This window comes from Microcaecilia unicolor, chromosome 9 (genome assembly GCF_901765095.1).
Source record: "Microcaecilia unicolor chromosome 9, aMicUni1.1, whole genome shotgun sequence".
In the NCBI taxonomy this organism is placed as follows: Eukaryota; Metazoa; Chordata; class Amphibia; order Gymnophiona; family Siphonopidae; genus Microcaecilia; species Microcaecilia unicolor.
Window position 1 is genome coordinate 143,961,362 of NC_044039.1, and position 24,810 is coordinate 143,986,171.

At 41.2% G+C, this 24,810-nt stretch overlaps 1 protein-coding gene across 1 annotated transcript in view; it reads right to left on the reverse strand.

Moving 5' to 3' along the window:
* PLA2G4F (phospholipase A2 group IVF) overlaps positions 1 to 24,810 on the reverse strand; it is a 126,024-nt gene that overhangs the window by 58,853 nt on the left and 42,361 nt on the right. The window contains exons 8-12 of the mRNA XM_030214754.1: positions 11,800 to 11,969; positions 8,483 to 8,596; positions 2,913 to 2,950; positions 2,100 to 2,235; positions 654 to 790 (exon numbers count right to left, since the gene is read on the reverse strand). Of these exons, the coding sequence (XP_030070614.1) occupies positions 654 to 790; positions 2,100 to 2,235; positions 2,913 to 2,950; positions 8,483 to 8,596; positions 11,800 to 11,969 (595 nt within the window). The remainder of the gene's footprint in view (positions 1 to 653; positions 791 to 2,099; positions 2,236 to 2,912; positions 2,951 to 8,482; positions 8,597 to 11,799; positions 11,970 to 24,810) is intronic.

Consider the following 24,810-nt stretch of genomic DNA (forward strand, 5'->3'; position numbering starts at 1 on the left):
AAACTTACTTATAAAAATCTGTTCTGTCAGGCATAAGATTGCCAGAAAATATGTACAAGAAGAGAGACATAACTGGTCCATCCCAGAGATCAACAGGGAACTGAAAATGAAGTCGCACACCTCACGATGCCAATATGTAGTGCAAAGAGCTCAGGACTAGTCAAGGAAGGAGTTGTTGTTCTGCAGTGTTATGACCGGCTACATACTCATTGTCCAGGCTTCAATAAGAGTGAAATAGAACATTGCTCTATCCATGTATCTTAGCACTATTAACATTCATACAAAAGGTGACACCTGATCAGAAACTGTTAATTTAAAGTTCTCCACAATGTAAGTTGGTGATATGGAAAAACATTCCCTATGTATTGGGTTCGGACCAGCAAACATACTGCAGTGATTACCTCGGATATATTTCAACCCAGGTGCCCAAAAGTGCACAAGAATCAGAGTGGAAGTCATTTTGTGTGAAAGAAATGATGTTGCCCATGACTATAAGTTTGCAAATCAGTACACTTCATCTATCCCTTCCTACTCTACCAGACATCCAGTGATACCCAAACACCATTTTGGAATAAAACTTCCTAAATCTCTCACAATTATATTTACTGGATTGATACAACATAAGACCAGGTGTATGACTCTTCATTACATACCAAGTAGATCCTGAAACTCCAGATAGATATGTCACACAATCCAGCAAGTGAAGCAGCTGCAGCCCTGATAAATTTCCAAACAGCGAGGTCATAGCTCTTGTCCCACCTCCTGAGCCCACTACTGCCACTACTGGCACCTAGAAGAGAAGAAAAGTAATGAAGGATGATAGACGGACAATCTGGGAATTACGGGACAAATTATATTTTGGGCAAGAAGCTGGAACAAGTTTGAACTAGTGATCTGTCGTGTAAAGAGTTTAATTGCCTCCAACTTCAAGAGGGGAAAAAGTATTAATGGAAAAACAAAAAACTCCTATGGAAGTCAAATCCTCTGCAGAAAACAACTTTACCCTGAAAGTGCTTGCTTTAGGAATTGGACAAAAGTGCCAGAGCACTTTTTATAGAAAGGTTAGTTTATTATATAATTTTTCTATGGAATTCTTTTCTTTTACATGTTACAGGTAATTCAATCCTTGAATCAAAAGATGTGCAATTCAAAACTGTGGAAGCCAAGTGGTAGTATTTGATAACAGGTGTCTTTGGGAGAAGCCTAAACGGAGCTTATTAATCACCTAGATAGTAATGTGCCTTTATAAAATAGGTCGCAGAAGCAGCCCCGGTCATGGGCAAATGCCAACACATACATTTACACCTGCTCAACAGCCTCTAACCCCTCCTCCCTTTGCTTTTTCACCTGGTCCATCCTGCCAGCCCTTTCTTCTGGCTGTTTTTTTCAGGCCCTGAGGCTCGCTTTCTCCTTAGGTCTCTATGAACAGCATAAATCTCCCTCCCAAGCAGCTGCCAGTTTCAGCCTCTAGCAGGTTTCTACTCTCAGTCAAGGTCCACTGCAAACAGAATCGGACTGACTAAGCCATACAGGTTCTTTTTTGCCGTATGAAATGAACCTGATTTAAATCATTGTTTCACTAGAAAATCAGTCAATAACTTTATAGAGAAACGGCCCAATAATCAAAGGGTTTTAACCGGGCTGGAGAGGCTACTACCCACTTCAACCCCAATGAGCTGGCTGACCACCAATACTCAGTGGCACCTTAGTTGGGTAGTGCCACTGAATATCACTCCTAAATGGCCATTCCATAACCAGCCAAGTTAGGGGCGGTCCAGAGCCACAACTTAGCCGGTTTGTGACGATATTTGGTCCTCTAACCAGCTAAGTAAGCACATAAAGTTAGGACAGAAAAAAGGCTCTCCTAATTTTTTTAGGCAGAGTTAACCAGGCGCTGCTCTGAATACCTGCCAGTGCCTGGTTAACATTTAGGTCAGTGCGGATATTCGATGCCAGGAGCTGTCCATGCCCCAGCACTGAATATCCAGGGTTAATTTGGCCAGTGGCTAAGAGCAGTTTACAAGCCGCTTACCACTGCAGACAGATTATTACTCTCAAAATGATTGCAGTTGATGATGTCCACACTGTCAGGTTCCTACCTCCTCCCTAGAGGGGACTTCTTTCAAGTTAAGTGCCTCCTTCAGGGCTTGAGATACTCGTTGTTTTCTCTTGTCCAAATACTCTTTCTCACCGCTGCACAGGTCAAAGCCAAGGCGCACATCAAGATCTTGATAGCTTTATAAAATGAAGACAATTGGAAGGTGAGAGTGAATGAACTTAAACATTTTTAAATGCATTGAAGGAAACTGTTCATGCATAAAGACGGGGCAGCCCTAGTATTCAGGCGGGTGTGAGTGCTTTTCTGGTTGGGTACTCCTTTGATTTGGCTTTAAAAACAGACTATTAATAAATCAACTTTAGAACTGCTCCCCTCAGCTACTGGACTCATCTATCCTGCACCCAGAAGGAAAAATTGTCAGTAATATTCACTCATCTTCCATTCTATGAAAAAAGCAGATGAACTGACATCCACTTTCCATTTTTCTGTTTTACCATGGGCACAGAATGGGACAAAGCTCACCCTATGTAGAAAAACACACTGATCCTATTAGCACCATTGTAAACCCAGAGAGACCAGTAAAGATAGTGATCAAATGTTCACTAGAATTTCTTGGAGGATTTAAGCTTCTGTTTTCTTTGGAATTTAAAAAAGCGTAATGTGTGATGAACAAACTCATATTCAATAGATCTAAATACTCTAGACTGTGATATGCCAGTATTTCTGCATGACATGGATCTACTTTGTTAGAAAAGGTGGTAAAATCTCCATAAACGAATAGACAGACAGTAAGAGAAAGACTAAAACAGGTGATTTATACTGAGATCACAGAATATAATCGCTTTTAGCTCACCTCTCTTCAGTCTTCACCTTCAGGTCTACACTTTGTTCCTGCAAAGCAGCACAATGACCTGAATGAAGAGATGCCTCACGACTGTCCACAACATCAGACTCAGTAGATATTCCACAACCACCAATGAAGCTGATATGCCAAAATAGGACTGAAAGAATGTGCTAAAATTAGCACACCTAAATGCAAATGTAATTTAAGTGAAGTCTATCCACAATGAGATAGATTCGCATGAGGTGGAGGCAGTGCATGCAAATGTCTCTCGTGAATATTCATTGTGGGTATCCTGAAAACCTGACTGGCTGGGGTGCCTCCAGGATTATGTTTGGGAACCATTGCATTAGCTATTACTCCACAGTGCAGGAAGTGTGTTAAATTTCCAGCATTTAATAAAGAAAAAAACCATTAAACCTGTTTTAACTCCTTGGTCAGAGAAGAAATGAAGTTAATTCACATTTCTGGGGCTAGTGCTAGTCTACGGTTCTGTGCCACTGTGGGTCTGGTTCCTCTTTGCCCAACCATTTACTAATCACCTTCTATTAATTGCAAATACCAAGTTGGGGTACAATGAAAATAAAATAACAAAAATTGCATATATTGAAAATATACACTGAACAAAATACAATACAAATGAGTATACATAATGGCAGGTGTTATCTGCTGAAGTTCTGTCAATTTTCCCAAATTAGCCAAAATCTGAGCAATTAATACCTAGCAGTGGTGAGCAGTATATGCCTGTCAAAGCAGGGGGTGAAATGCTGAAATTAAGGGGCACTCTTCAACCTGTTGCAGGCTGAATTAAGCCCAGCTATTCAGTGCCAGCACTTATCCAAGTACCGACACTGAATATCCAGGTGTTCGGAGGTGCCACACCTGGATGGCTAACTGGACATAGTCAGGACAGCACTATATGCACTCCAACCTGCCTGGTTAACTAACTGGGCACCTATAAATGTACTCACTCTGCTGCTCCCCAGTATCTCTCCACACTCGTCCTTCCCTACACCCCTTCCCGTGCACTCCGCTCCATGGATAAATCCTTCTTATCTGTTCCCTTCTCCACTACTGCCAACTCCAGACTTCGCGCCTTCTGTCTCGCTGCACCCTACGCCTGGAATAAACTTCCTGAGCCCCTACGTCTTGCCCCATCCTTGGCCACCTTTAAATCTAGACTGAAAGCCCACCTCTTTAACATTGCTTTTGACTCGTAACCACTTGTAACCACTCGCCTCCACCTACCCTCCTCTCTTCCTTCCCGATCACATTAATTGATTTGATTTGCTTACTTTATTTATTTTTTGTCTATTAGATTGTAAACTCTTTGAGCAGGGACTGTCTTTCTTCTATGTTTGTGCAGCGCTGCGTACGCCTTGTAGCGCTATAGAAATGCTAAATAGTAGTAGTAGTAGTAGTAGGGCACCAGCATTGAATATTTGTGATGCCTGGAAAACTTCCGGTTCCAATCCAACTGCCCCTGGATCACCTAAGGGGAAAATTCAAGAAAGGTTGCCTAAAGTTAGGTGGAAAACATTTGGGTTCTAAGCGTCAATTCTATTACAGCAATTCTGTGCAGAACTACTGCCTCAAAACCTCAAAGGTGCTGTAATTGCTCACGCAGAACTGTAGGCATTTAGGCGCGTAACTGCATGTATTCTATAACGTGTGCACAAAAAATCTAGGAATGGGGGGGAGAAGGGAGGAAGGGAATTGGATTTGATATACCGCCTTTCTGGTTACAATCAGAGTTTGCTGTGTACTGCTCCTGCTGTTTATTCTGTTTTTGGATGCTGTCACAGTTACTGCCCAGCCAGACAGGATCATGAACCAGCTGTTGACCCCACTCCTAAATGCATCACATGTGGTGTTAGTAGAAAGCCACGATCAATTCAATCTGCTACTGCGGCGCACATGCTTAAGAAGCGCACGCAAGGAGCACGATGTGCTCCTTAGTGTGCTCCTTCATGTGCTCTATGCGCAATTAATAATGCAGTTCATAATTAGCTTTTATATGTTATTTTTTTATTTTCCATTCTTGCTCCTAAGTCATCATATTCATATATCCCAGTACATTGGGGTCACCGCCCAATGAGTAAACCCCCTGAGGTAAGGCAACTTTGTTACCCACCATGTGAGCTCTCTCTCTATATTAATGCTACTGCTTATTTATTAAACATTAACATGGCTTTGATTAATGTACGATCTATTAATTCAGGATTTGATTCAACTACATTAATAAGTACATTAATAAATAAATAAATACCTGAATATATGTAAACCACTTTGAATGTAGTTGCAAAAACACTCAGAAAGGCGGTATATCAAGTCGCATTTCCCTTACATTCCATTGATATACTTTGTCTTATAGAAACATGGCTTCACATTAGAGACCTCTCCTACCTGATTCAATCTACTCCATCAGGATACTCCTACTTGTATTCCAATAGGCATGATAGGAAAAGAGGGGGTCTTGTTCTTATTTACCTTTCTACCTTGGCTATCTATCGGACCACGTCGCCATTAGTACCATCGCTTGAGTTACTATCATTTAGACTTGCTATGACTCCTCAGTTAGATTCTTTACTCCTTTATCTCCCTCCCCTTTTGACAACTCATTCCTACCAGCTTTTACAACAGATGGGTTAGCCACCACTATCTACAATATACCCATTTGATTATTCTTGGAGATATGAATTTACACCTTGATGATCCAAAATCTCCTCATAGCTCTGACTTCCTTAATCTTCTTGACACTCTATCTCTCCATTCTTATGTCACAACACCAACACACAAAGCTGGTCATACCTTAGATATATTACTCTCTTCTCAGTTGTTGCTCTCCCGAATTAGTATCTCTGCCACTGTTTCACTACCTTGGACTAACCATTTTCTCACTAAATTTGAGCTTACAGATGCAGTGATTAACATCACTTGCACTGCTGGCTGTGATAAACCTCAAAGAAATTTCAAACGCTTAACAAATACATCTTTTCTAATACATTCTCCTTGTCATCTACTGATTTTAGTAATCTACCACTAGACACGCAGGCTGTTAAGTGGAACTTGCCAAAGTGTATGAGGACGTTGCCCCTTATCTTATTCCTCTTCTAATTCAGAACTTGGCCTTCTTTGGCACCAGGTCAGACACTAGGAAAAAAATGGCAAAAACAAAAAACAGTTTTTAATCTAATACTTATTTTGTACCTAGGGCAGTGGAAGGTTAAGGGGCCCTTTTACAAAGGTGCAAAAGGTACTACGTGCATTCAGCATGCTCCAAAATGAGGCTACTGCCAGGCTAGCTGCCCCCCAGTGGTAATTTCATATTTGGTGCGTGCCCAAACCGCCGAGACAAATTATTTTTTTATTTCCTACTGCATGCAGCATTTCCAGCGTTAATCAGCAGTTGGCGCGCGCCGACCGGTCACCACACATGTAGCGTGTGAGCCCTTTCAGCTAGATCAATGGGTGGCGTTAAGTGCTCAGGCCATAAATAGGTACACGCTGGTTTCAATTTTACCGCAGGCCCTTTTCCTGGCCCACTGGGCCCTTTTGCCGCTGCCAAAAACATGCACCCACACTACGCAGGTCACGTTTTGCCACGGCTCAGTAAAAGGACCCCTAAGTGACTTGCCCAGAGTCACAAGGAGCTGTAGAGGGAATCGAACCAAATTCCATGGGTCACAGGCCACTGCACCAACCTTTAGGCTACTCCTCCTCTGGGGACGCCCCTGACACATCTAGGACCCTCCCCAGTCCACACCCCACTTGCAGTTGCGCGCTATAGATTTTATATGTTTTATAGAATATCAACTAAAGTCATTTGCGTGCATAAGTGCTGGCTGATTCTAGTTAGCACCAATTAAAACTACTTAGTCTAAAAACTATATTCTACCTACATTTTGCATATCCGATATGTATTAATTATTTCCTTCGTTTCTAATTTTCTTGATATCTAAAATACCTTATTGTAACAGTACTTTGTTCTTCTCATACCGTTTATGACGATTGTGATTGCGGCATAATGTAAACCACATTGAGCCTGTAAAGAGGTGGGAAAATGTGGGATACAAATGCAGCAAATAAATAAATAAATAAATAAAATTATTGCTAGTTCACATCAATTATCAGCTCATTATTATATTGTTATGTGTGCAACTGACCTTATTCTATAACTTGCATGCGCAACTTTGTGTGCTAAAAGCTAGATTCTATAAATGGCACCTAAAAAATCATTGCCGAAAAAAGCACTATTCTATCAGCCGCACTTAGGCACATTTATAGAATAGCACTTACACCCAGGACTCATGCTTAACTTTAGGCACAGCAATAAATCTATGCATATACATTAAGCATGTATCCCCCTTATTGTATAACAACATGTGTAAATGCTAGGAATGACTACATTCCACAATAGCACTCCCACTTCCACACCCCTTTTTTACTCATGCAGAAAGTTTAGGTGCAGATCCCATGCCTAAAGTTACGTACATAAGTTCCAATTAAATCTAATTAGTGCCAATAACTGCTTGTTAAAAAGCTAATTATTGGCACTAATTGGCTCATTATTCAATTAAATTGTAATGCAAACCGGGCGCACAATTTTTGGCAACATTTATAGAATTAGGGGGGTCACATAAAGTTTTGGTAGTGTGTTCCACAGTTGTGTGCTTATGTAGGAAAACTGGATGCGTAGGTTGATTTGTATTTGAGTCCTTTGCAACTTGGGTAGTGCAGATTTAGGTACGTTCGTGTTGATTCAGATGTGTTTCTAGTTGGTAGGTCGATCAAGTCTGTCATATATCCCGGGATCCCCTGATGAAGCTGTAGGTGAATAGGTTCCTGGTGGGATTATGTCTAAAGATGTGCTAACTTATACCCTGCTTTTGACAATATTACATATCAAGTAAAATTTAATGCAATATTAGAGGTTTTTCAGATCAATGATAGAAGTTTGTCCAAGCGGGCAACAGAAATGTAAATCCTGATTGTTGAAACGGACATATGAGGTGCTTGGCCCTGGACTGTTGAAATCTTTTCCTCCACCTGTTTTTCTTTTTCTATATTTTCACAGTGAGTTTATGTGACCTGTAGTTTTGTGGATGTCAACATAAATGTAGGTGTAAACATTTACAACAAGTTACGGCTTGCATAACTTTTCACACCTACATGTGAAACCAACAATAATCTGTACGTTGTCTATGTATATGTCAGCCCTGCCTGTTGACCACCCATGTTCCCCCCTGTGAATGACCCCCTAACAATTACATTCTATGCAAGATGAGTGCATAATTATAGAATATTGTTAAGAGAGATGCCATCATTTGCACAGGTCAGTGTACACTTACTTGCGTGAATGGCAGTATTCTATAAATTTACACAGGCAATCAACGCGTAAATTTAAGCAACCTGTTATGGAATGAGGGGGAATGAGAGATTAAGATATCTGCAGAGTGTCACACTGCATGGTGGATAGAAGAATGAAATCAGGCAATCCAGCATTTCCAGCAATGGGCTCCAATACAACACTGTGAGAAATCTTTTGTGAGAAATCTTTTGTTAAAATGAGATCTGGTTACCTCTCCAAGTGGAACAGTCAAATCCACTTCTTTACCAATGGGAAGTGATGAAATGGGCAGATAACCTGTACCTAACACCATGGTCTGCTTCTCTGCTCCAGGGCCCAGTCCATCCTAGAGTCAAACACATTTGTTATTAAGCAATTATCCATTATGAACAGAGAACAAAGATTTTAGGACCTTTGGTTCCTAACACTAATGTATCTGTAGTATCATATCACTAAAATAAAAAGTCATGAGGTATATCCAGTTTGCAAGTCTTTTATAAAAGGTCAACGCATTCTTTCCATACTTTAAACAAGAAGACCGTGCATCCAAATGGCAGATGGCCAGATGGCATTTAATGTGCACAAGTGCAAAGTGATGCACTTTGGGAAAAATAACCCAAATTATAGTTAGATGATGCTATGTTTATTTATTTTATTCATTCTTATATCCCACAATTATCCAAAAACAAGTTTTGGTTCAATGTGGCTTACAGTTAACAGTTAGGAGAAATGTTCCACACAGTGGTGTAGGAAGGGGGGGGGGGCGGGAGGGGCGGTCCGCCCCGGGTGCACACGCTCGGGGGGGTGCCGGCCCCGCTGGTTCCCTGCTCTCAATGCCCCGGAACAGGTTACTTCCTATTCCGGGGTAGAGAGAGCAGGGAACCAGAGGGGCCGACGCAGCTCCGAGTGACATGCACTCGGGGCGGATCGGCCCTCCCGCAGGTAAGAATGCGGTTTGGGGGGGGTTGCGCTCCGGGGGGTGTGCCGCAGAGGGAGGGGGTCGCGCCATGCTGCACCCGGGGGGGGGGGGAGTGCGCAGCGGCGACCCGCCCCGGGTGCCATTAGCCCTCGCTACGGCACTGGTTCCACATTATGAAACTCCACCCAGGAAAATGATATCAATATCACATGGCCAATACATTGAAATCTTCTCCTCAATGTGCAGTGGCAGCCAATAAATGCAAAGAGAATGTTAAGAATTAGCAAAGGAACAGAGAATAAAACAAACAATGCTATAATGGCTGTATATCACTCCATGGAAGAACCTCACCTTGAGTACTTTGTGCAATTCTGGTAGCTGATTCTCAAAAAAGACATAGCAGAGTTAGAAAAGCTACAGAGAAGGGGGACCAAAATGATTAAGGGGATGGAAGGGCTCTCATATGAAGAAAGGCTGAAGAGGTTAGGGTTCTTCCACTTGGAGAAGAGATGGCTTAAGGGCAATATGATAGAGGTCTATAATCCTTAATGAAGTGAACTCCAATCGTTTACTATTTCAAAAAGGGTAACAACTAGGGGACACACCTTGAAGTTAAGCAGTAACAGTATTTAAAATAAATAGGAGAAAACAGCCATTTTTCAAAAATGCATACCATATATACTGGAATATAAACCTATCCAAATATAAACCGAGATAACAGTTTTCCCACAAAAACAGGTGGGGGGAACTGTTAACGAGAGTATAAACTTGGGGGCTTATATTCCAGTGTCATTTCTTGCCCTTGCCTTACCCCCAGCCAACTGACATTCTACACTTGCTTCTGTTGTCCATACACCCCCCACCTAGATGACCGGCATTTCTTCCTTTATCCTGCCACTCTCCCCGCGATAACCAACACTTCCTGCTTCCACCCTCACCCTGACAATCACATTTCTTTCTCAACCCCCCCCCCCCCCATTCCTGGTCAACTGACATTTCCCAGCTCCCCCTCCCCCGATTTTTCACTCATACTTCTTCGGCAAACACTGGCAAAGTTATGTGCTGGGATTAAGGTAGAATTGAGGATTGAAGAATGACATGAAAGATCAGAAGCCGCACTAGAGGGTGAGGAACACGGCTTATAAAAAATTCACGAGCACAATCACCTATTCACAGAGCTCTGGCTACTCACTGAGGAGGACTTCTTAGAAAACGGCAGCACCAGCCCAAAGCTAAGTATCTGCTTAAAAAAAGAATACATTTAACGTTAGGAAGTTTGGCAGCTATGATATAGGAGGAAAGGAAAGGGAGGGCTGAAGTGCAATGATGCCTAGCATTACATATTACTGATCAGTTGACTAGCCAGAGTGATATGTGGTTCACTGAGCACTTCATTAAGTATTAGCTATGTGGTTTTTGTTTTAAAGTTTCACATAGAAAAAAATTAAATAAAAAAACGAACACAAGGAAGATTACAACAGTAAAACTTTAATGCCAAGAAGTGTAGAGTGATGCACTTGGGGTGCAGAAACCCAAAAGAGAGATACCAAATAGGAGGGATGAGATTAGTAATCTCAGCTCAGGAGAGAGACCTTGTGGTGTTGGTGTCTGAGGATCTAAAGGTGAAGAAACAATGCGACAAGGCGACGGCCGTGGCCAGAAGGATGCTAGGCTGCATAGAGAGGGGCATAACCAGCAGAAGAAAGGAGGTGTTGCTGCCCCTCTACAAGTCGTTGGTGAGGCCCCACTTGGAGTATTATGTTCAGTTTTGGAGGCCGTATCTTGATAAAGATGTAAAAAGATTAGAAGCGGTGCAAAGAAAAGCGACAAAAATGGTATGAGATTTGCGTTGCAAACCGTACGAGGAGAGACTTGCTGACTTGAACATGTATACCTTAGAGGAAAGGAGAAACAGGGGTGACATGATATAGACGTTCAAATATTTGAAATGTATTAATCCGCAAACAAACCTTTTCTGGAGACGGGAAGGCGGTAGAACTAGAGGACATGAATTGAGGTTGAAGGGGGGCAGACTCAGGCGTAATGTCAGGAAGTATTTTTTCACAGAGAGGGTGGTGCATATGTGGAATGCCCTCCCGTGGGAGGTGGTGGAGATGAAAACAGTAATGAAATTCAAACATGCGTCGGATAAACACAAAGGAATCCTGTTTTGAAGGAATGGATCCGCGGAATCTTAGCGGAGATTAGGTGGCGACGCCGGTAATTGGGAAACAAAACGGTGCTGGGCAGACTTCTATGGTCTACACCGTGATCATGACTAAATAGATAGGGATGGGCTGGAGTATACGTTTTAAGGGGCTTCGACGTTAGCTTCAGAACTTAGTACAAGAAGAGTGCTGGGCAGACTTCTACGGTCTGTGCCCTGAGAATGGCAAGGACAAATCAAACTCAGGTATATATATAAAGTATCACATACCATGTAAAATGAGTTAATCTTGTTGGGCAGACTGGATGGACCGTACAGGTCTTTATCTGCCATCATTTACTATGTTACTATGTTCATGACAATCCTCCAGCCGGTGCCAAAAGGGCAGATTAAGCTCAGCCAGTTCTACAGCTTGAGATTTGATAAGAACAAGATTTTTGCAGATCCATATAGGGTAACTCACGTGCACCACAGTTAGATTCTGCTGAAGTTGCACTTCCAACTGGGGACCTTGTTCTCTGTCTGCATGGAAGACAAACTGAGTCTGTGTATCTTGATCTGGATCTGGTCTGCAGGGAATACATGCCTCTTTCTCATAGGCTCCGGGAACTGACAGCTTGAAGTATTTCTCTTCTAGAGGTGCAACAAGGAAATTAGAACATGCAACATAAAACAGGGGCAGCAGAATGCCTTTTTACTTTAATTGTGTATGTTATTTTGTAATATACTAGGAACTGTGGAGTAAGCGGAATATATATAATTATAAAATAAATAAATACTTGTTTGGGGAGGGGAGGGAGTCCTCTCAGCCTATGACCCCTCTCCAGGTCCTACCACTGATGTCTTATTTAGGTTTACATTAATTAACATTCTTTCTTACATACATTCTTTGCATAAGACATTATAAAATTAAAGTCACTTTAGCACACCTAAAATGGCTTTTATAAAATTAGGGCATGCATAAAAGAACACATATTGGCATAAACACATTCACTGCAGGTGTTGCTGGGAGCACAATCTGTTTTGGGATCTTGCCAGGTACTTGTAACCTGGATTGGTCACTGTTAGAAACAGGATACTGGGCTTGATGGACCTTTGGTCTGTCCCAGTATGGCAACACTTATGTTCTTATGTTCTTAATCTGGGTGGAGCATGGGCGGAATTGTGAAGTACACACATTGATTACATATTATGCTAATCTATGCTTACCCTACACATGCACACTGACACCTGCTCTTGAGCAAGTATAATGTCTGTGCCTTCAGTGTAGGCATCATTGCTGCTAGATCTGCACTAATGTTTTATAAAGACACAGAGCGGCCGATATTCAGCACATGGGAGGCAGGCCGGCTAAATGCCGCGATCAGTGCTGAGCCCGGATATTTCATGCCAGGATGTTTCTGATGACCGGCATTGAATATCCAGGGGTTTTTTTTGGCCAGCTTAAACTTAACCGGCCAAGGGGTCCTTTAACAAAAGATGTGCTATCGTTTTTAGCGCACACTAAAAATAAGCGTGTGCTAAACCCTAAAGAAGCCCATTTATTCCTATGGGTGTCTAGTATTTAGTGCGTGCTAATCATTAGTGCATGCTAAACATGCTACTGTGCCTTTGTAGAAGACCCTCAAATCAATGGTCAGTGCTGGCCAGTTAAGTTTATAGCAGCCAAAGATAGTTCTGCTATTTAGGTGGTCCAATTTAGCCTCGAAACTTAGCTGGCACAGTGCTGAATATTCACGGCTAGCTGGTTATATCGCTCAATATAGCCGGTTAGCCGCTAACTCCCGGATTCTATATAGTGCGCCCAGAGATATGTGCCAAAATTGGCGTGGATTTTAAAACAATACACGTAACTTAATAAGCTTAACAAGCTAATGAGCGCTGATAACAGCACTTAACAAGCAATAATGAGCATTAATTGGTACTGATTAGAATTTAGGCGCACAACTCACTAAGCATATTCTGTAACGAGGTGCGCTGAACTTCTAACATGCACAGGCAAAAAGGGGCATGGTTATGGGCGGGGAAATGGGTACTTCATGGGTGTTCCAAAACTTACACGCCTAGTTACAGAATACGGCCTAGTGCACCTAAATCTATATGCAGGGATTTACAACAAGTTTTCATTCATGTAAATGGATGCACGTAGATTTAGGAGCTGAAATATGAACTAAGTGTATTCTATAATTGGCACCTAAATCTAGGCACCGACTTTACAATACACTTAGTCGGAACTGATTTCAGCGCCAAATTTTTAGGTGCCATATATAGAATCTCCTCTTAAGCGCTGGTTAAATAGTGCAGAATATCAATTGGAAAATAGGTGCCTTCTTGCCCAATTAAAATTCTCTTACACAATTAGGCCACACCTAAAAGCAGGCACAGTACATTCTGGTCCATGCATGTACAGTAGGCATGCTCGGGGCAGAGTTGGGGTAAAGCATGGGTGGAATAGTAATTTAAACATGTGCATTTACACCTGCTCTTGAGCGAGCGTAATGTTCACATCTTCAATTTAACTGGAATTTCTGCAGAATTTGTTCTGGTATTTTATAGACAGGTGCATTTTTGTCTTTATAAAATAGGGAAAATAAGTCCTCTTATAATATTACTCTCAGGTGCCTAGCTTTCAGAGTCTGGCTCCTAAATTGGCCCTGTTGAAAATTTACTAGGGCTAAAATAATGGCTGGCTATGGGGGTGAAATCAGGGCAGTAAAAAAGTTAAGAAGGCAATTCTATAAGCTAGTGCCTAAATTTATGCACCAATAGCATGCGTATGATCCAAATTACCAGCACTTATGAGTGCAATTCAAAGTTATATATGTAGGTAACTATATTTATATTTATTGCATTTCTATCCCATATTTTCCCACCTATTTGCGGGCTCAGTGTGGCTTACAATACATTGTGAATGATGGAGGTACAGTTAGTTACATTACGATTATGGGTTACATTATGAAGAGTAATAGGAGACAGATTCAGTAAAATCATCTTTGGGGCATAGACACTGTGGGATAAGACATAGGGGGAATGGTAGGGTGAGCGGGTAATAGCAAGAGAGCGTTAGGTATAACAATTTATCTGTGGGTTGATTGTAAATGTGGGGAGCATACGGGGGAAGAAAATTCAGAAGGGAGTGTAATGATGCATTTCTATTAGTGTGCATGGAATTCATGTGTTTTGATCCTTGCGGTAAGTTTTTTCAAAGAGATAGGTCTTCAGTCGTTTGCGGAAGTCGGTTAATTCGTAAATCGTTTTCAGGTTACGTGGTAGTATATTCCAGAGTTGCGTACTCATGTAGGAGAAGGTTGATGCATGTAGTACTTTGTACTTTATGCCTTTGCACTTAGGAAAGTGGAGGTTGAGAAAGGTTCGAGATGATCTTTTGGCGTTTCTTGGTGGCAGGTCTATTAAATCAGACATGTATGCAGGGGCTTCGCCGTGAATGATTTTGTGAACTAGTGTGCATACTTTAAAGGTGATACGTTCCTTGAGCAGGAGCCAGTGTAGTTTCTCACGTAGGGGTGTTGCACTTTCGTATTTTGGTTTTCCGAAGATGAATCTGGCTGCTGTGTTCTGGGCTGTTTGAAGTTTTCTCAGTATTTGTTCTTTGCAACCTGCGTATATTGAGTTGCAGTAATCCAGATGACTGAGTACAAGTGATTGCACTAGGTTGCGGAAGACAGATCTTGGAAAGAATTGTTTTATTCTTTTCAGTTTCCACATGGAGTAGAACATCTTTTTTGCTGTGTTGTTCGCGTGGGTCTCAAGTGTTAGGTGGCGGTCAATTGTGACTCCAAGGATTTTTAGATTTTCTGATATTGGTAGGTTTAGTTTAGGTGTGTTAATAGCGGTAAATTTGGTCGTGTTGTATTGGGAGGTTAGTATGAGGCATTGAGTTTTTTCTGCGTTCAATTTCAGTCGGAATGCATCTGCCCAGGTATGCATGATGTGTAGACTTTGGTTAATTTCGTTGGAGATTTCATTAATGTTTTGTTTAAAAGGAATATATATCGTTACATCGTCGGCATATATGTAAGGGTTGAGGTTGTGATTTGATAGAAGTTTTGTCAGTGGAGTCATCAGTAGGTTGAAGATTGTTGATGAGAGGGGGGATCCTTGCGGTACTCCGCACTCAGGTGTCCATGCGGCAGACGTGATTGAATTTGATGTGACTTGGTATGAGCGTAAAGTTAAGAACCCCTTGAACCAATTTAGGACGTTGCCTCCGATGCCAAAGTATTCAAGTATGTGTAGTAGGATTCCGTGGTCAACCATATCAAAGGCACTTGACATGTCAAATTGTAGGAGGAGTATATTGGTGCCTGTTGCGATCATTTGCTTGAATTTGGTCAGTAGGGTAGTTAGTACTGTTTCTGTGCTATGATTTGACCGGAATCCTGATTGGGCATTATGTAGTATTGAGAACTTGTCAAGATAATTTGTGAGTTGTTTGGTTACCATTCCTTCGGTTATCTTGGTTATTAGTGGTATAGAAGCAACTGGTCTATAGTTGGTTATTTCGCTTGCGTTTTTCTTTGTGTCTTTGGGTATTGGGGTGAGTAAAATTTTTCCTTTGGGAAAAGTCCGTTTTGTAGCATGAAATTCAAGTGGTTCGTTAGGTCTGCTATGAATTGTTGAGGGGCTGATTTCATGAGGTTGCTTGGGGAAAACGTCTAGTTTGCATTGGGATTTGGCGAATCTTTTGAGAGTTTTAAAGATGAGGTCTTCTGACAGTAATTCGAATTCGGTCCAAATCCTGTCTGCTGGGTATATTCCTTCTTCTGGGTCTAGGCAATTTAGGAGTGTGGCATATTCAATAGGGCTGGTGGGTATTTTAAGTCGTAGTTGTATAATTTTCTCCTTGAAGTATTTCACGAGGACGTCGACCCCTGGTGTATCTTTGCTATTGTTTGTAACTGGTGTGGTGTCTAGACACCGTAACTAGCACATGTAAGTTACTTACCCCCAAATTCTATAAATAATGCCAGTTATTGAAAAGGGTCAATTATGCATGTAACATATTTAGTTAATTGGCACTTAATTGGAGATAAGTACCAATAACTGACCTTAACAAGCATCAATTGGCATTAATTAGCAGTTGTGAACAGAACTGACTTTTGCCCCATTCCGTAAACTGAGCTCCTAACTTCTCATGTGCAACCAAAGGGGCGGGGCCAAGGGAGGGTCATAGGTGGGTCATGGGCATTCCCAGGATTTAGGCACAGAGTTATAGAATACTTTCCTTTCCTCACCTGACTGACTGTACCTAGGCACAAGCATTTATTTCAGCCCTTGGGAGGTGTTAATGCTCATGCCTAAAGTAAGACACAAAAATGACAAGCTAGTATTCTATAAAAACAGTTCCATGCTGAACTGCCTTTATAGAATTTGTGCTTAGTGTGCATCAACCCAGCACCTAAATTTGGACACCATTTACTGAATCTACCCCTTAGTATACAACTGCAAGGGAGTGTACACATGGGCAGAGCAAGGGCATGGCATGGGCATGTCACCAAATGACGTGCGCAATTTACAGAATTCTATCAGTTGTGGTCATGCCATGGCTCACTTAGACCCCTTTTACTAAGTCACACTCACGTTTTTTGTGTGCGCTAAAATTGGGCGCGCACTAAACATTAGAGACGCCAATACATTCCTATGGGCATCTCTATTTAGCGCACGCCCAATTTTAGCGCATGCTAGAAACATGAGCGCGCCTTAGTAAAAGACCCCCTTAAACATGCCAACTTACACCAGCCACTGACATAAGTTGGCAGCATGCCAACATGACTTTGCGCTATATTCTAAAAGGGCTAAGCATGCCTTATTGTGTTGGCTATATATTCTGCCCCTGGAGCATCCCTACTGTGACTACAGATTATGAGGCAGGACTCAGCTAGGACCGATCTGTACCCCCATGCTTAGAGGTGTAGCAGGGGGTGGGGATTTATTTTTATTTAATTTGTTTTTCAAAAATTTATAGCCCACTTTAAATCAAAGCGGGTAACAGTAAAAACATACACAATATAAAAAACCACCAACAGTAACAAACAATAACATTTTCATATTGTCAATACATCATTAACTTAAAGACTTGTAGAAAGAGCTGCTAAGACAAATCAATCACTAACCATCCATATATGCTTTTACAAAATAAAAAGTATTCAGCAATTTTTTAAATTTCTGAAAATCTTCACAAAGTCTTCAATAGCCTGGCAAGCAATTCCACAAACAAGCCCCAGCTATAGAAAACGCACAATTTTTTGTTTCAGACGAACAGCAAACACAAATTTGCAGTTGTTTCTTCACCACAGAATGTAATTCTCACTGTGGTTCATACATAAGTAAAAAAAATCCACAAAATATTGTGAAACCTTACCATATATATACTGATGTATCAAAGTTAGAATCTCATATTGTAGACAAAAATTTCACTGGTGACAAGTGTAAGCATTTCAAAGTGTGAGAAACATGCTCAAACCTCTTTACTCCCCCAATCAAACGGGCTGCTGCGTTTTGAACAATCTGTAAAGCTTGAATTTAGTTGTGTTCAGACCTAAGTAAAGTGAATTACAAAAATCCAATCGCAAAAGTACCAAATGTTGCACTACTATACAAAAATCGTATGCTGATATAATTCCTTTTAATTTATTCAGTACTCGTAATTGGAAAAAAAGCAGTAAAAATAACATGATCTATGTATGCTTGCATATTCAATTCACAATCCAACAGTACACCCAAATTTCGAATGACAGACTTCATGTGTACCCTAATATCTTAAAACTTCAAGATTTTTTCCAACATACATAAATTCAGTGTCCAAAAAATTCAGTGACAAATCATGAGACTGCATTCAAGTTGAGAAAGCATCCATGTCATTCAGTCTCTCAAGGTTCTCCGGTATTGGAAAGAAAAACTACCCAAAGATGACATATACACACTGAATAACAATGCAGAAAAAAGTTCTGAACCCTGAGGAATGCCACGATTCATCATATAACCTTGAGACAATGAACGGCAAGATTTCACCAAGAATGTTCTTTTCTGAAAATAAGATTCAAGCCATTGCAGCTCCCGACCTCTAATTCCAAAACCATACAGTTTTTTTCAATAATAGCTTGCGATTTACCATCTCAAAGACTGATGTAATATCCAGCATAACTAAAAAATATCTAGTTTTATGATCTATCACGTCTTAAATCATTAATCAATGAAAGAAGTGAAAGTTCTACACTATGATTTTCTCTGAAACCATACTGACAACCATGTAATATATTTTGATATAACACAAACTCCTGAAGTTGTTGTAGTACACATTTTTCAATTAATTTTGCCAAAAATGGCAACATTGAAATTGGTCTGTAACATTTTGGATCGTTTATATCCCCTGCACCTTTTATTAATAAAGGCTTTACTGTTGCTACTTTTAGATTCTCTGATATCTTTCCCTCAGTTAGGGATTTATTTATAATCCCAATCAGGGATGATATTAATACCACCGACATGGAACAAAACACAACTGATGAACAAGGGTCAGAAACAGATCTCTTAGGAGTTATGTTTTTAACCAATTTTTCTATTTCAAAATTTGTGATCATTGTAAATTCATCCTAGAGACAATTAGAACCATAGACTCTGGGCAAGTCACTTAACCCTCCATTACCCCAGGTACAAATAAGTACCTGTATACAATATGTAAGCCGCATTGAGCCTGCCATGAGTGGGAAAGCGCGGGGTACAAATGTAACAAAAAATAATGTCTTCAAAATCTGAGTCATACAATTTTGTAATTAACCAATCTCTACATTAAACTTTCATGAGTCTTTTCAGTATTCTCACCATTCACCCAAAAAATTCAATACATGAAATAACTCCTTTTGTCAATGTAAAGCCATAGTACATAATTATTGCCATTGTGGGATAGACCAAAGGTCCATCAAGCCCAGAATCCTGTTTCCAACAGTGCCCAATCCAGATTACAAGTGCCTGGCAAGATCCCAGAACAGTACAATACATTTTATGCTGCTTATTTTAGAAATAAGCAGTGGATTTTCCCCAAGACCATTTTAATAATGGCTTATGGACTTTTCTGTTAGGAAGCTATCCAAACCTTTTTAAAACCTCGCTAAGCTAACTGCTTTTACTACATTCTCTGGCAATGAATTCCAAAGTTTAATTACGAATTCTCCAATTCGTTTTAAATTTACTACTTTGTAGCTTCATTGCGTGCCCCCTAGTTCTAGTATTTTTGGAAACAGTAAACAAACTATTTACATCTACCCATTCCACTCCACTCAATATTTTATAGACCTTTATCATATCTCCCCTCAGCCGTCTTTTCTCCAAGCTGAAGAGCCCTAACCACTTTAGCCTTTCCTCATGGAGAAGTCATCCCTCCCCTTTATCATTTTTGTCGCCCTTCTCTGTACCTTTTCTAATTCCACTATATCTTTTTTGAGATGCGGTGACCAGAATTGCACACAATATTCGAGGTGTGGTCACACTATGGAGCAATACAAAGGCATTATAACTACCACATTTTTGTTTTCCATTCCTTTCCTAATAAACATTCTATTTGTTTTCTTAGCTGCCACCACACTCTGAGCAGAGGGTTTCAACGTATCATCCACAATGACGCCTAGATCCCTTTCCTGGTCGGTGACTCCTAATGTGGAACCTTGTATTACGTAGCTATAGTTCGGGTTATTCTTTCCCACATGCATCACTTTGCACTTGTTCACATTAAAGGTCATCTGCCATTTGGATGCCCAGTCTCCCAGTCTTGTAAGGTCCTCTTGTAATTTTTCACAATCCTCTTGTGATTTAACAACTTTGAATAACTTTGTGTCATCAGCAAATTTAATTACCTCGCTTGTTACTCCCATCTCTAGATCATTTACAAATATGTTGAAAAGCAGTGGTCCCAGCACAGACCCCTGGGGAACCCCACTATTTACCCTTCTCCATTGAGAATATTGACCATTTAACCCTACTCTCTGTTTTCTATCTTATCTTGATAGTACCTATTCCTAATATGTTCACAAAGATCCTTATACTCATTCAATTTCTACAGATAAGATTCAAACTCATCACTATCTTTTGTTTTTTTTCCAACACTGTTCAGCTTTTCTTACATCACTTCGAACAGTTTTTAAAGCTGGAACAAACCATCTATCTTTCAAATCTCGTTGTTTTACAACAGTTTTTTCTGGTACTATAGTATCGAAAGAGGTTATCAAGGATGAGTTCCAAGCATCAACCAACTCAGTCAAAGACATATCATCTGTAATTAACATTCTATGTTCCTATTCATCATGCAAAAGAGATAATTAAAATTTTGGCCATATCACAACACTTTCCTTTTTGCTATCCAACTTGATATCTGTTGACAATTGAAGATCAAATGGGGCTTACACTTGCTTTTCATACATTTTCAAGGAGAAAAATATTTGAATAACTAGCCTGACAACTTCTCAGAGTGGGAAGGAGCATGCATATAAAGCACTGACAAGTCAAAAAAGGCAAGTCAACACTCTAGCACTAATATGTCAATCCCGCAGGTGCTGTAGTGGCTATGACAAGGGCATCCACAGTGAGTCTCTTCCAAAGCAGCTGGTTCTGTTCAGCTGCAATAAAACCATCCATGCAGAAGTGGAGCTGTTTGGCTTCCACCTTGATTTGCCTGTGCCAAAAAAGCAAAGCAAGACTGAAGCACAGGTAAATCGAGACTATACAGCATTGTGGCACTGGGGAGAATTCTATAAATGGCACTGAAAAAACACACAGCGCTATTCTATAAACCTCACCTACAGTTAGGGGTGGTTTATAGAATAAACTCACTTTAAATAGCAATCGCGATATTTAATTCCAACAATACAATATCCAATACTCTACAAATAGCTGGAATTTAAAAATCACCACTCTAAGAGCTTCAAAAGACCTCAGCCATGCAGCTCAATGAACTTAACTCATGTTATCAGGACTTATGCACCACCTTCTTTAATGGTCTTTGACAATTAGTCTTTAATAATTCTTAAAGCATTTCATTTTCATTGTATTTATTAATGAAAGTAAACATTTATCTGTCGGCTCAGGGGTGGGTTGTCTCCTCAAAAACAGGGCCTGGAGGGTTGGGCTGGGGGAACCCCCCCCCCCCCCACTGCTAGACCACCAGGGCTAGCCTTCATGGGGGGGGGGGGGGGGGGGTCAGGTCTGGACCTGAGAGGGCACCGGGAGGGTGTAGAGGGGTTGAGGGTTTGGTCAGGTCAGGGTGAGAGGCCTGCGGATCCAGTGAACCTCCAGGTCCCTTAGTGGGATTGGGGGCCTAGAGATCCAGGTTTGACAGGCCTGGGAGAACAGAAACCTGGAAACCAAATGGAAATACAGATACCTGTTACCCAGAGAGAGAGAGATCTTTTTAAATAAGCCACTGAATATGAGCAGAAAGCAAGGCAAAGGTGTGCTGACACTCTGAGATATGACTGAAAGCATTTGACCTTCTGCCTCACAAAACATGTTGGAAGAAAGGCTCTGCTATTACCACACCCAAAATTACTTTCTTACATGCACAAGCACGCTTTTTCTTGCGAGTCTAGTATAATATTTCACTCTGTAGCTAGCTGCCTTTGCTTTTATTCTGAGATATCTTCAGCCAACATAATGCTCGATATCACACCAGTTTACTTAGCACTGATAGAGAAGAGTACACAATGTCAGTATTGATGCAATAAAACTTATCAGCTTAATATTCAAAAGCACATCCAGATACCAGTACCTGCTGTCTGGACAGGTGCTATCCACTAGATCTGCTGATTTCCAGCAGTAATATCTAGATAATGCTGCTGAAAGCCATCACTGAGCTCCCTGGAGCTATCAGGATAGTGCCATGGTGAAGCATGGGTGGCATGAGGGCTGGTTAGTGGCAATATTCAGCACCACTTTCCAGATAACTCTTCAGACAACTCATGACAGAAAAATTGCTGTTCTAAGTTGTCTGGATAGTGGTATTGAACATCATCTTTATCCAAATAGCTCTGGCAGTCGGTGGTATATCTGGACATTCTTCAACACTGCTATCCAGAGAGTGGCCAGCGTTGAATATCCGAGAATATTTTTAAATGGCGAAGCTAGCGTTTAAATGAAACACCAGCTATGGAGTTTAAATACTGATCTGCATCTGTATATTTGTAGCTAGTTGTTTGGGAACTTGCTTATGTGACTGATTATAAGTAGTGCCCTCAGTTTCTCAGAATTCCATGGCTGAGGCAAATGCCACAGAATTTACTGTATGGCATGGAATTACAACAAACCATGTCTGTCACCAGAATTCCTCCTCCTACCCACCACTGCCAAAAGCTGGGTGCACAGCTGCTGTCTCCCTCTTTCCAGTCTATAGCTTCCTTTCTCCATCCCACTGCTGGCATCAATTTGTCCTCCTTCCAATGGGTCAGATGTACTAAGCCAGTGGTTCCCAAACCCGGTCCTGGAGACACTCCATCCAGTCAGGTTTTCACAATATCCACAATGAATATTCATAAGAAACATTTGCATGAACCCCCCCCCCCCCCACTGCATGTATATCTCTCTCTCGTGAATATTCATTGTGGATAGCCTGAAAATCTGATTGGCTGGGGTGCCTCCAAGACCAGGTTTGGGAACCACTGTACTAAGCATTTATCCTATAGATACAAAATAGGAAAAACCCTTCAATACATCAGGATCACTGTGTGGATGCACCGCTTCTTCCTTTCTCTCCCTCCTTCCTTCTAGCTATCTGCAATCACTCTGTCTAGCAGTTCTCTCTCTCCATTTCACTGCTACAATATGCCACTGTTTCCCTCCTACTAACAGTACTTTACAGACCTCAGATCACCTCTGTGGGTCCTTGGGCCCAGCAGCTGTTCCCTTTCCCCTGTGGGGCTCAAATTAAACACAGCAACTTGGTGCCAGCAGCAGAAAATAAGCTGAAGTATTCACTGTGATGGGGTGCACAGGGATGAACAGGGAATGGTGCAGGTGAAGAACTGAACAGAAGAGGAAGACATGAGAGAAAGAAAATTTAGAAAGGGTGAAAGGAAAAACTAAAAGAACTAGAAGCAGGAGAGATTAAGAGAGGAGGGAGAATTGGAAAAGAGAAATATGGCTGGACCTGCCATAAGAGCAGCAGAATTCAAGGAGTGGTGTCCAGCATCGTCTCCCTCTTCTCTCCACCTGCTGTACCTACCATCCTGCTGCCCTACCTCTCCATGGGCCTGAAACAGCAAGAGGACTGAGTACTGTATGAGGCCTTTAAACACAGGCCGTCACTCAAACACTGCAACGGCCTCTCCCAACTTCCTTCCATACAGGAGTGGGATGCAGCAACACTTGGGTATGAGTCTGTGCTAAAAGGCCTCATCAGCACTCAGTCCTCTTGAAGCTTTGAGCTGTATATTATTATTATTATTATAACTAAGAGCTTTGGAAAAGCCTGACTTTGGTTCAAGATCTAAAAATGACAGAAAAGCTTACAGGCCTGTTAACTGTAATTTGAACAGTAAAAGGGTCAGCCGTAGGGGCTCTGACCACAGGGGCACTGGGGTCAATAGAAATGAGATCAGGATATAATTTTTCATAACCAACAGCAGCACCACTGTGGTGTCTGCATGTACAGACTTCTCATATGGCGGTGGGAATGCCGGTGCCGTAGGAGTAGGTGGTGGAGGAGGAAAGGTAGAGGAATCAGGCAGAGATTTTGCTTCCTTTTCTCCTGCCACCCTAATCCATTTATTTATTGCCTCTAGATGCTTAGTACGAGACTTCCCTTTTTTAAAGGACTTATTGTATTGCACTAGTTTATACAAAGTTTTGGCATCAAAAGTTCCCTTTTGCGGCCATGACAAGTCTAATTGTTTTTTTTTTACTCCACTTGTGCCATTTCCCACATATCTGAGTAAGTGCTTTCTTTTCTCCTGGAAAATATCTCACGACTATATCTAATGGTGTGAACATAATTAAGCCTAATTCTATTCAGTAAGTATCTGACACAATTTAAAACTCAAAGAGGAAGTGCAGTATTTCACATAAATAAACCTAGTCTTTTTTTTAGCATTAATTCTATCTATACATCATTATAAGCATTTAAACTTACCTTTCTATTTTAGAAATAGCATTGTATCCTTCAGGCATCTCCATGCTCACACCAGACACATCTGAAGGAGACTCTGACCCAGCACAACAAATACAGGAAACACGGGAGTGACTGACTGCACCTAAAGAATGTAGGGAACTTGTCCCCATGCACTTCAAGTCAGTCCTTAGTAAAATATATTGATTTTTCTGATTTTTCACAAACTCGTGCTGATGTTTGGTGGTATTGTGGCACTGAGACCCTGTATCCAACCTTACCCTCATACTGGCAAGGACAATGTGCCTTAGTCCAATTAGTTATTCCCATCACCATAGCAGTCCAGCGTACCAACTCTCCAGCCCC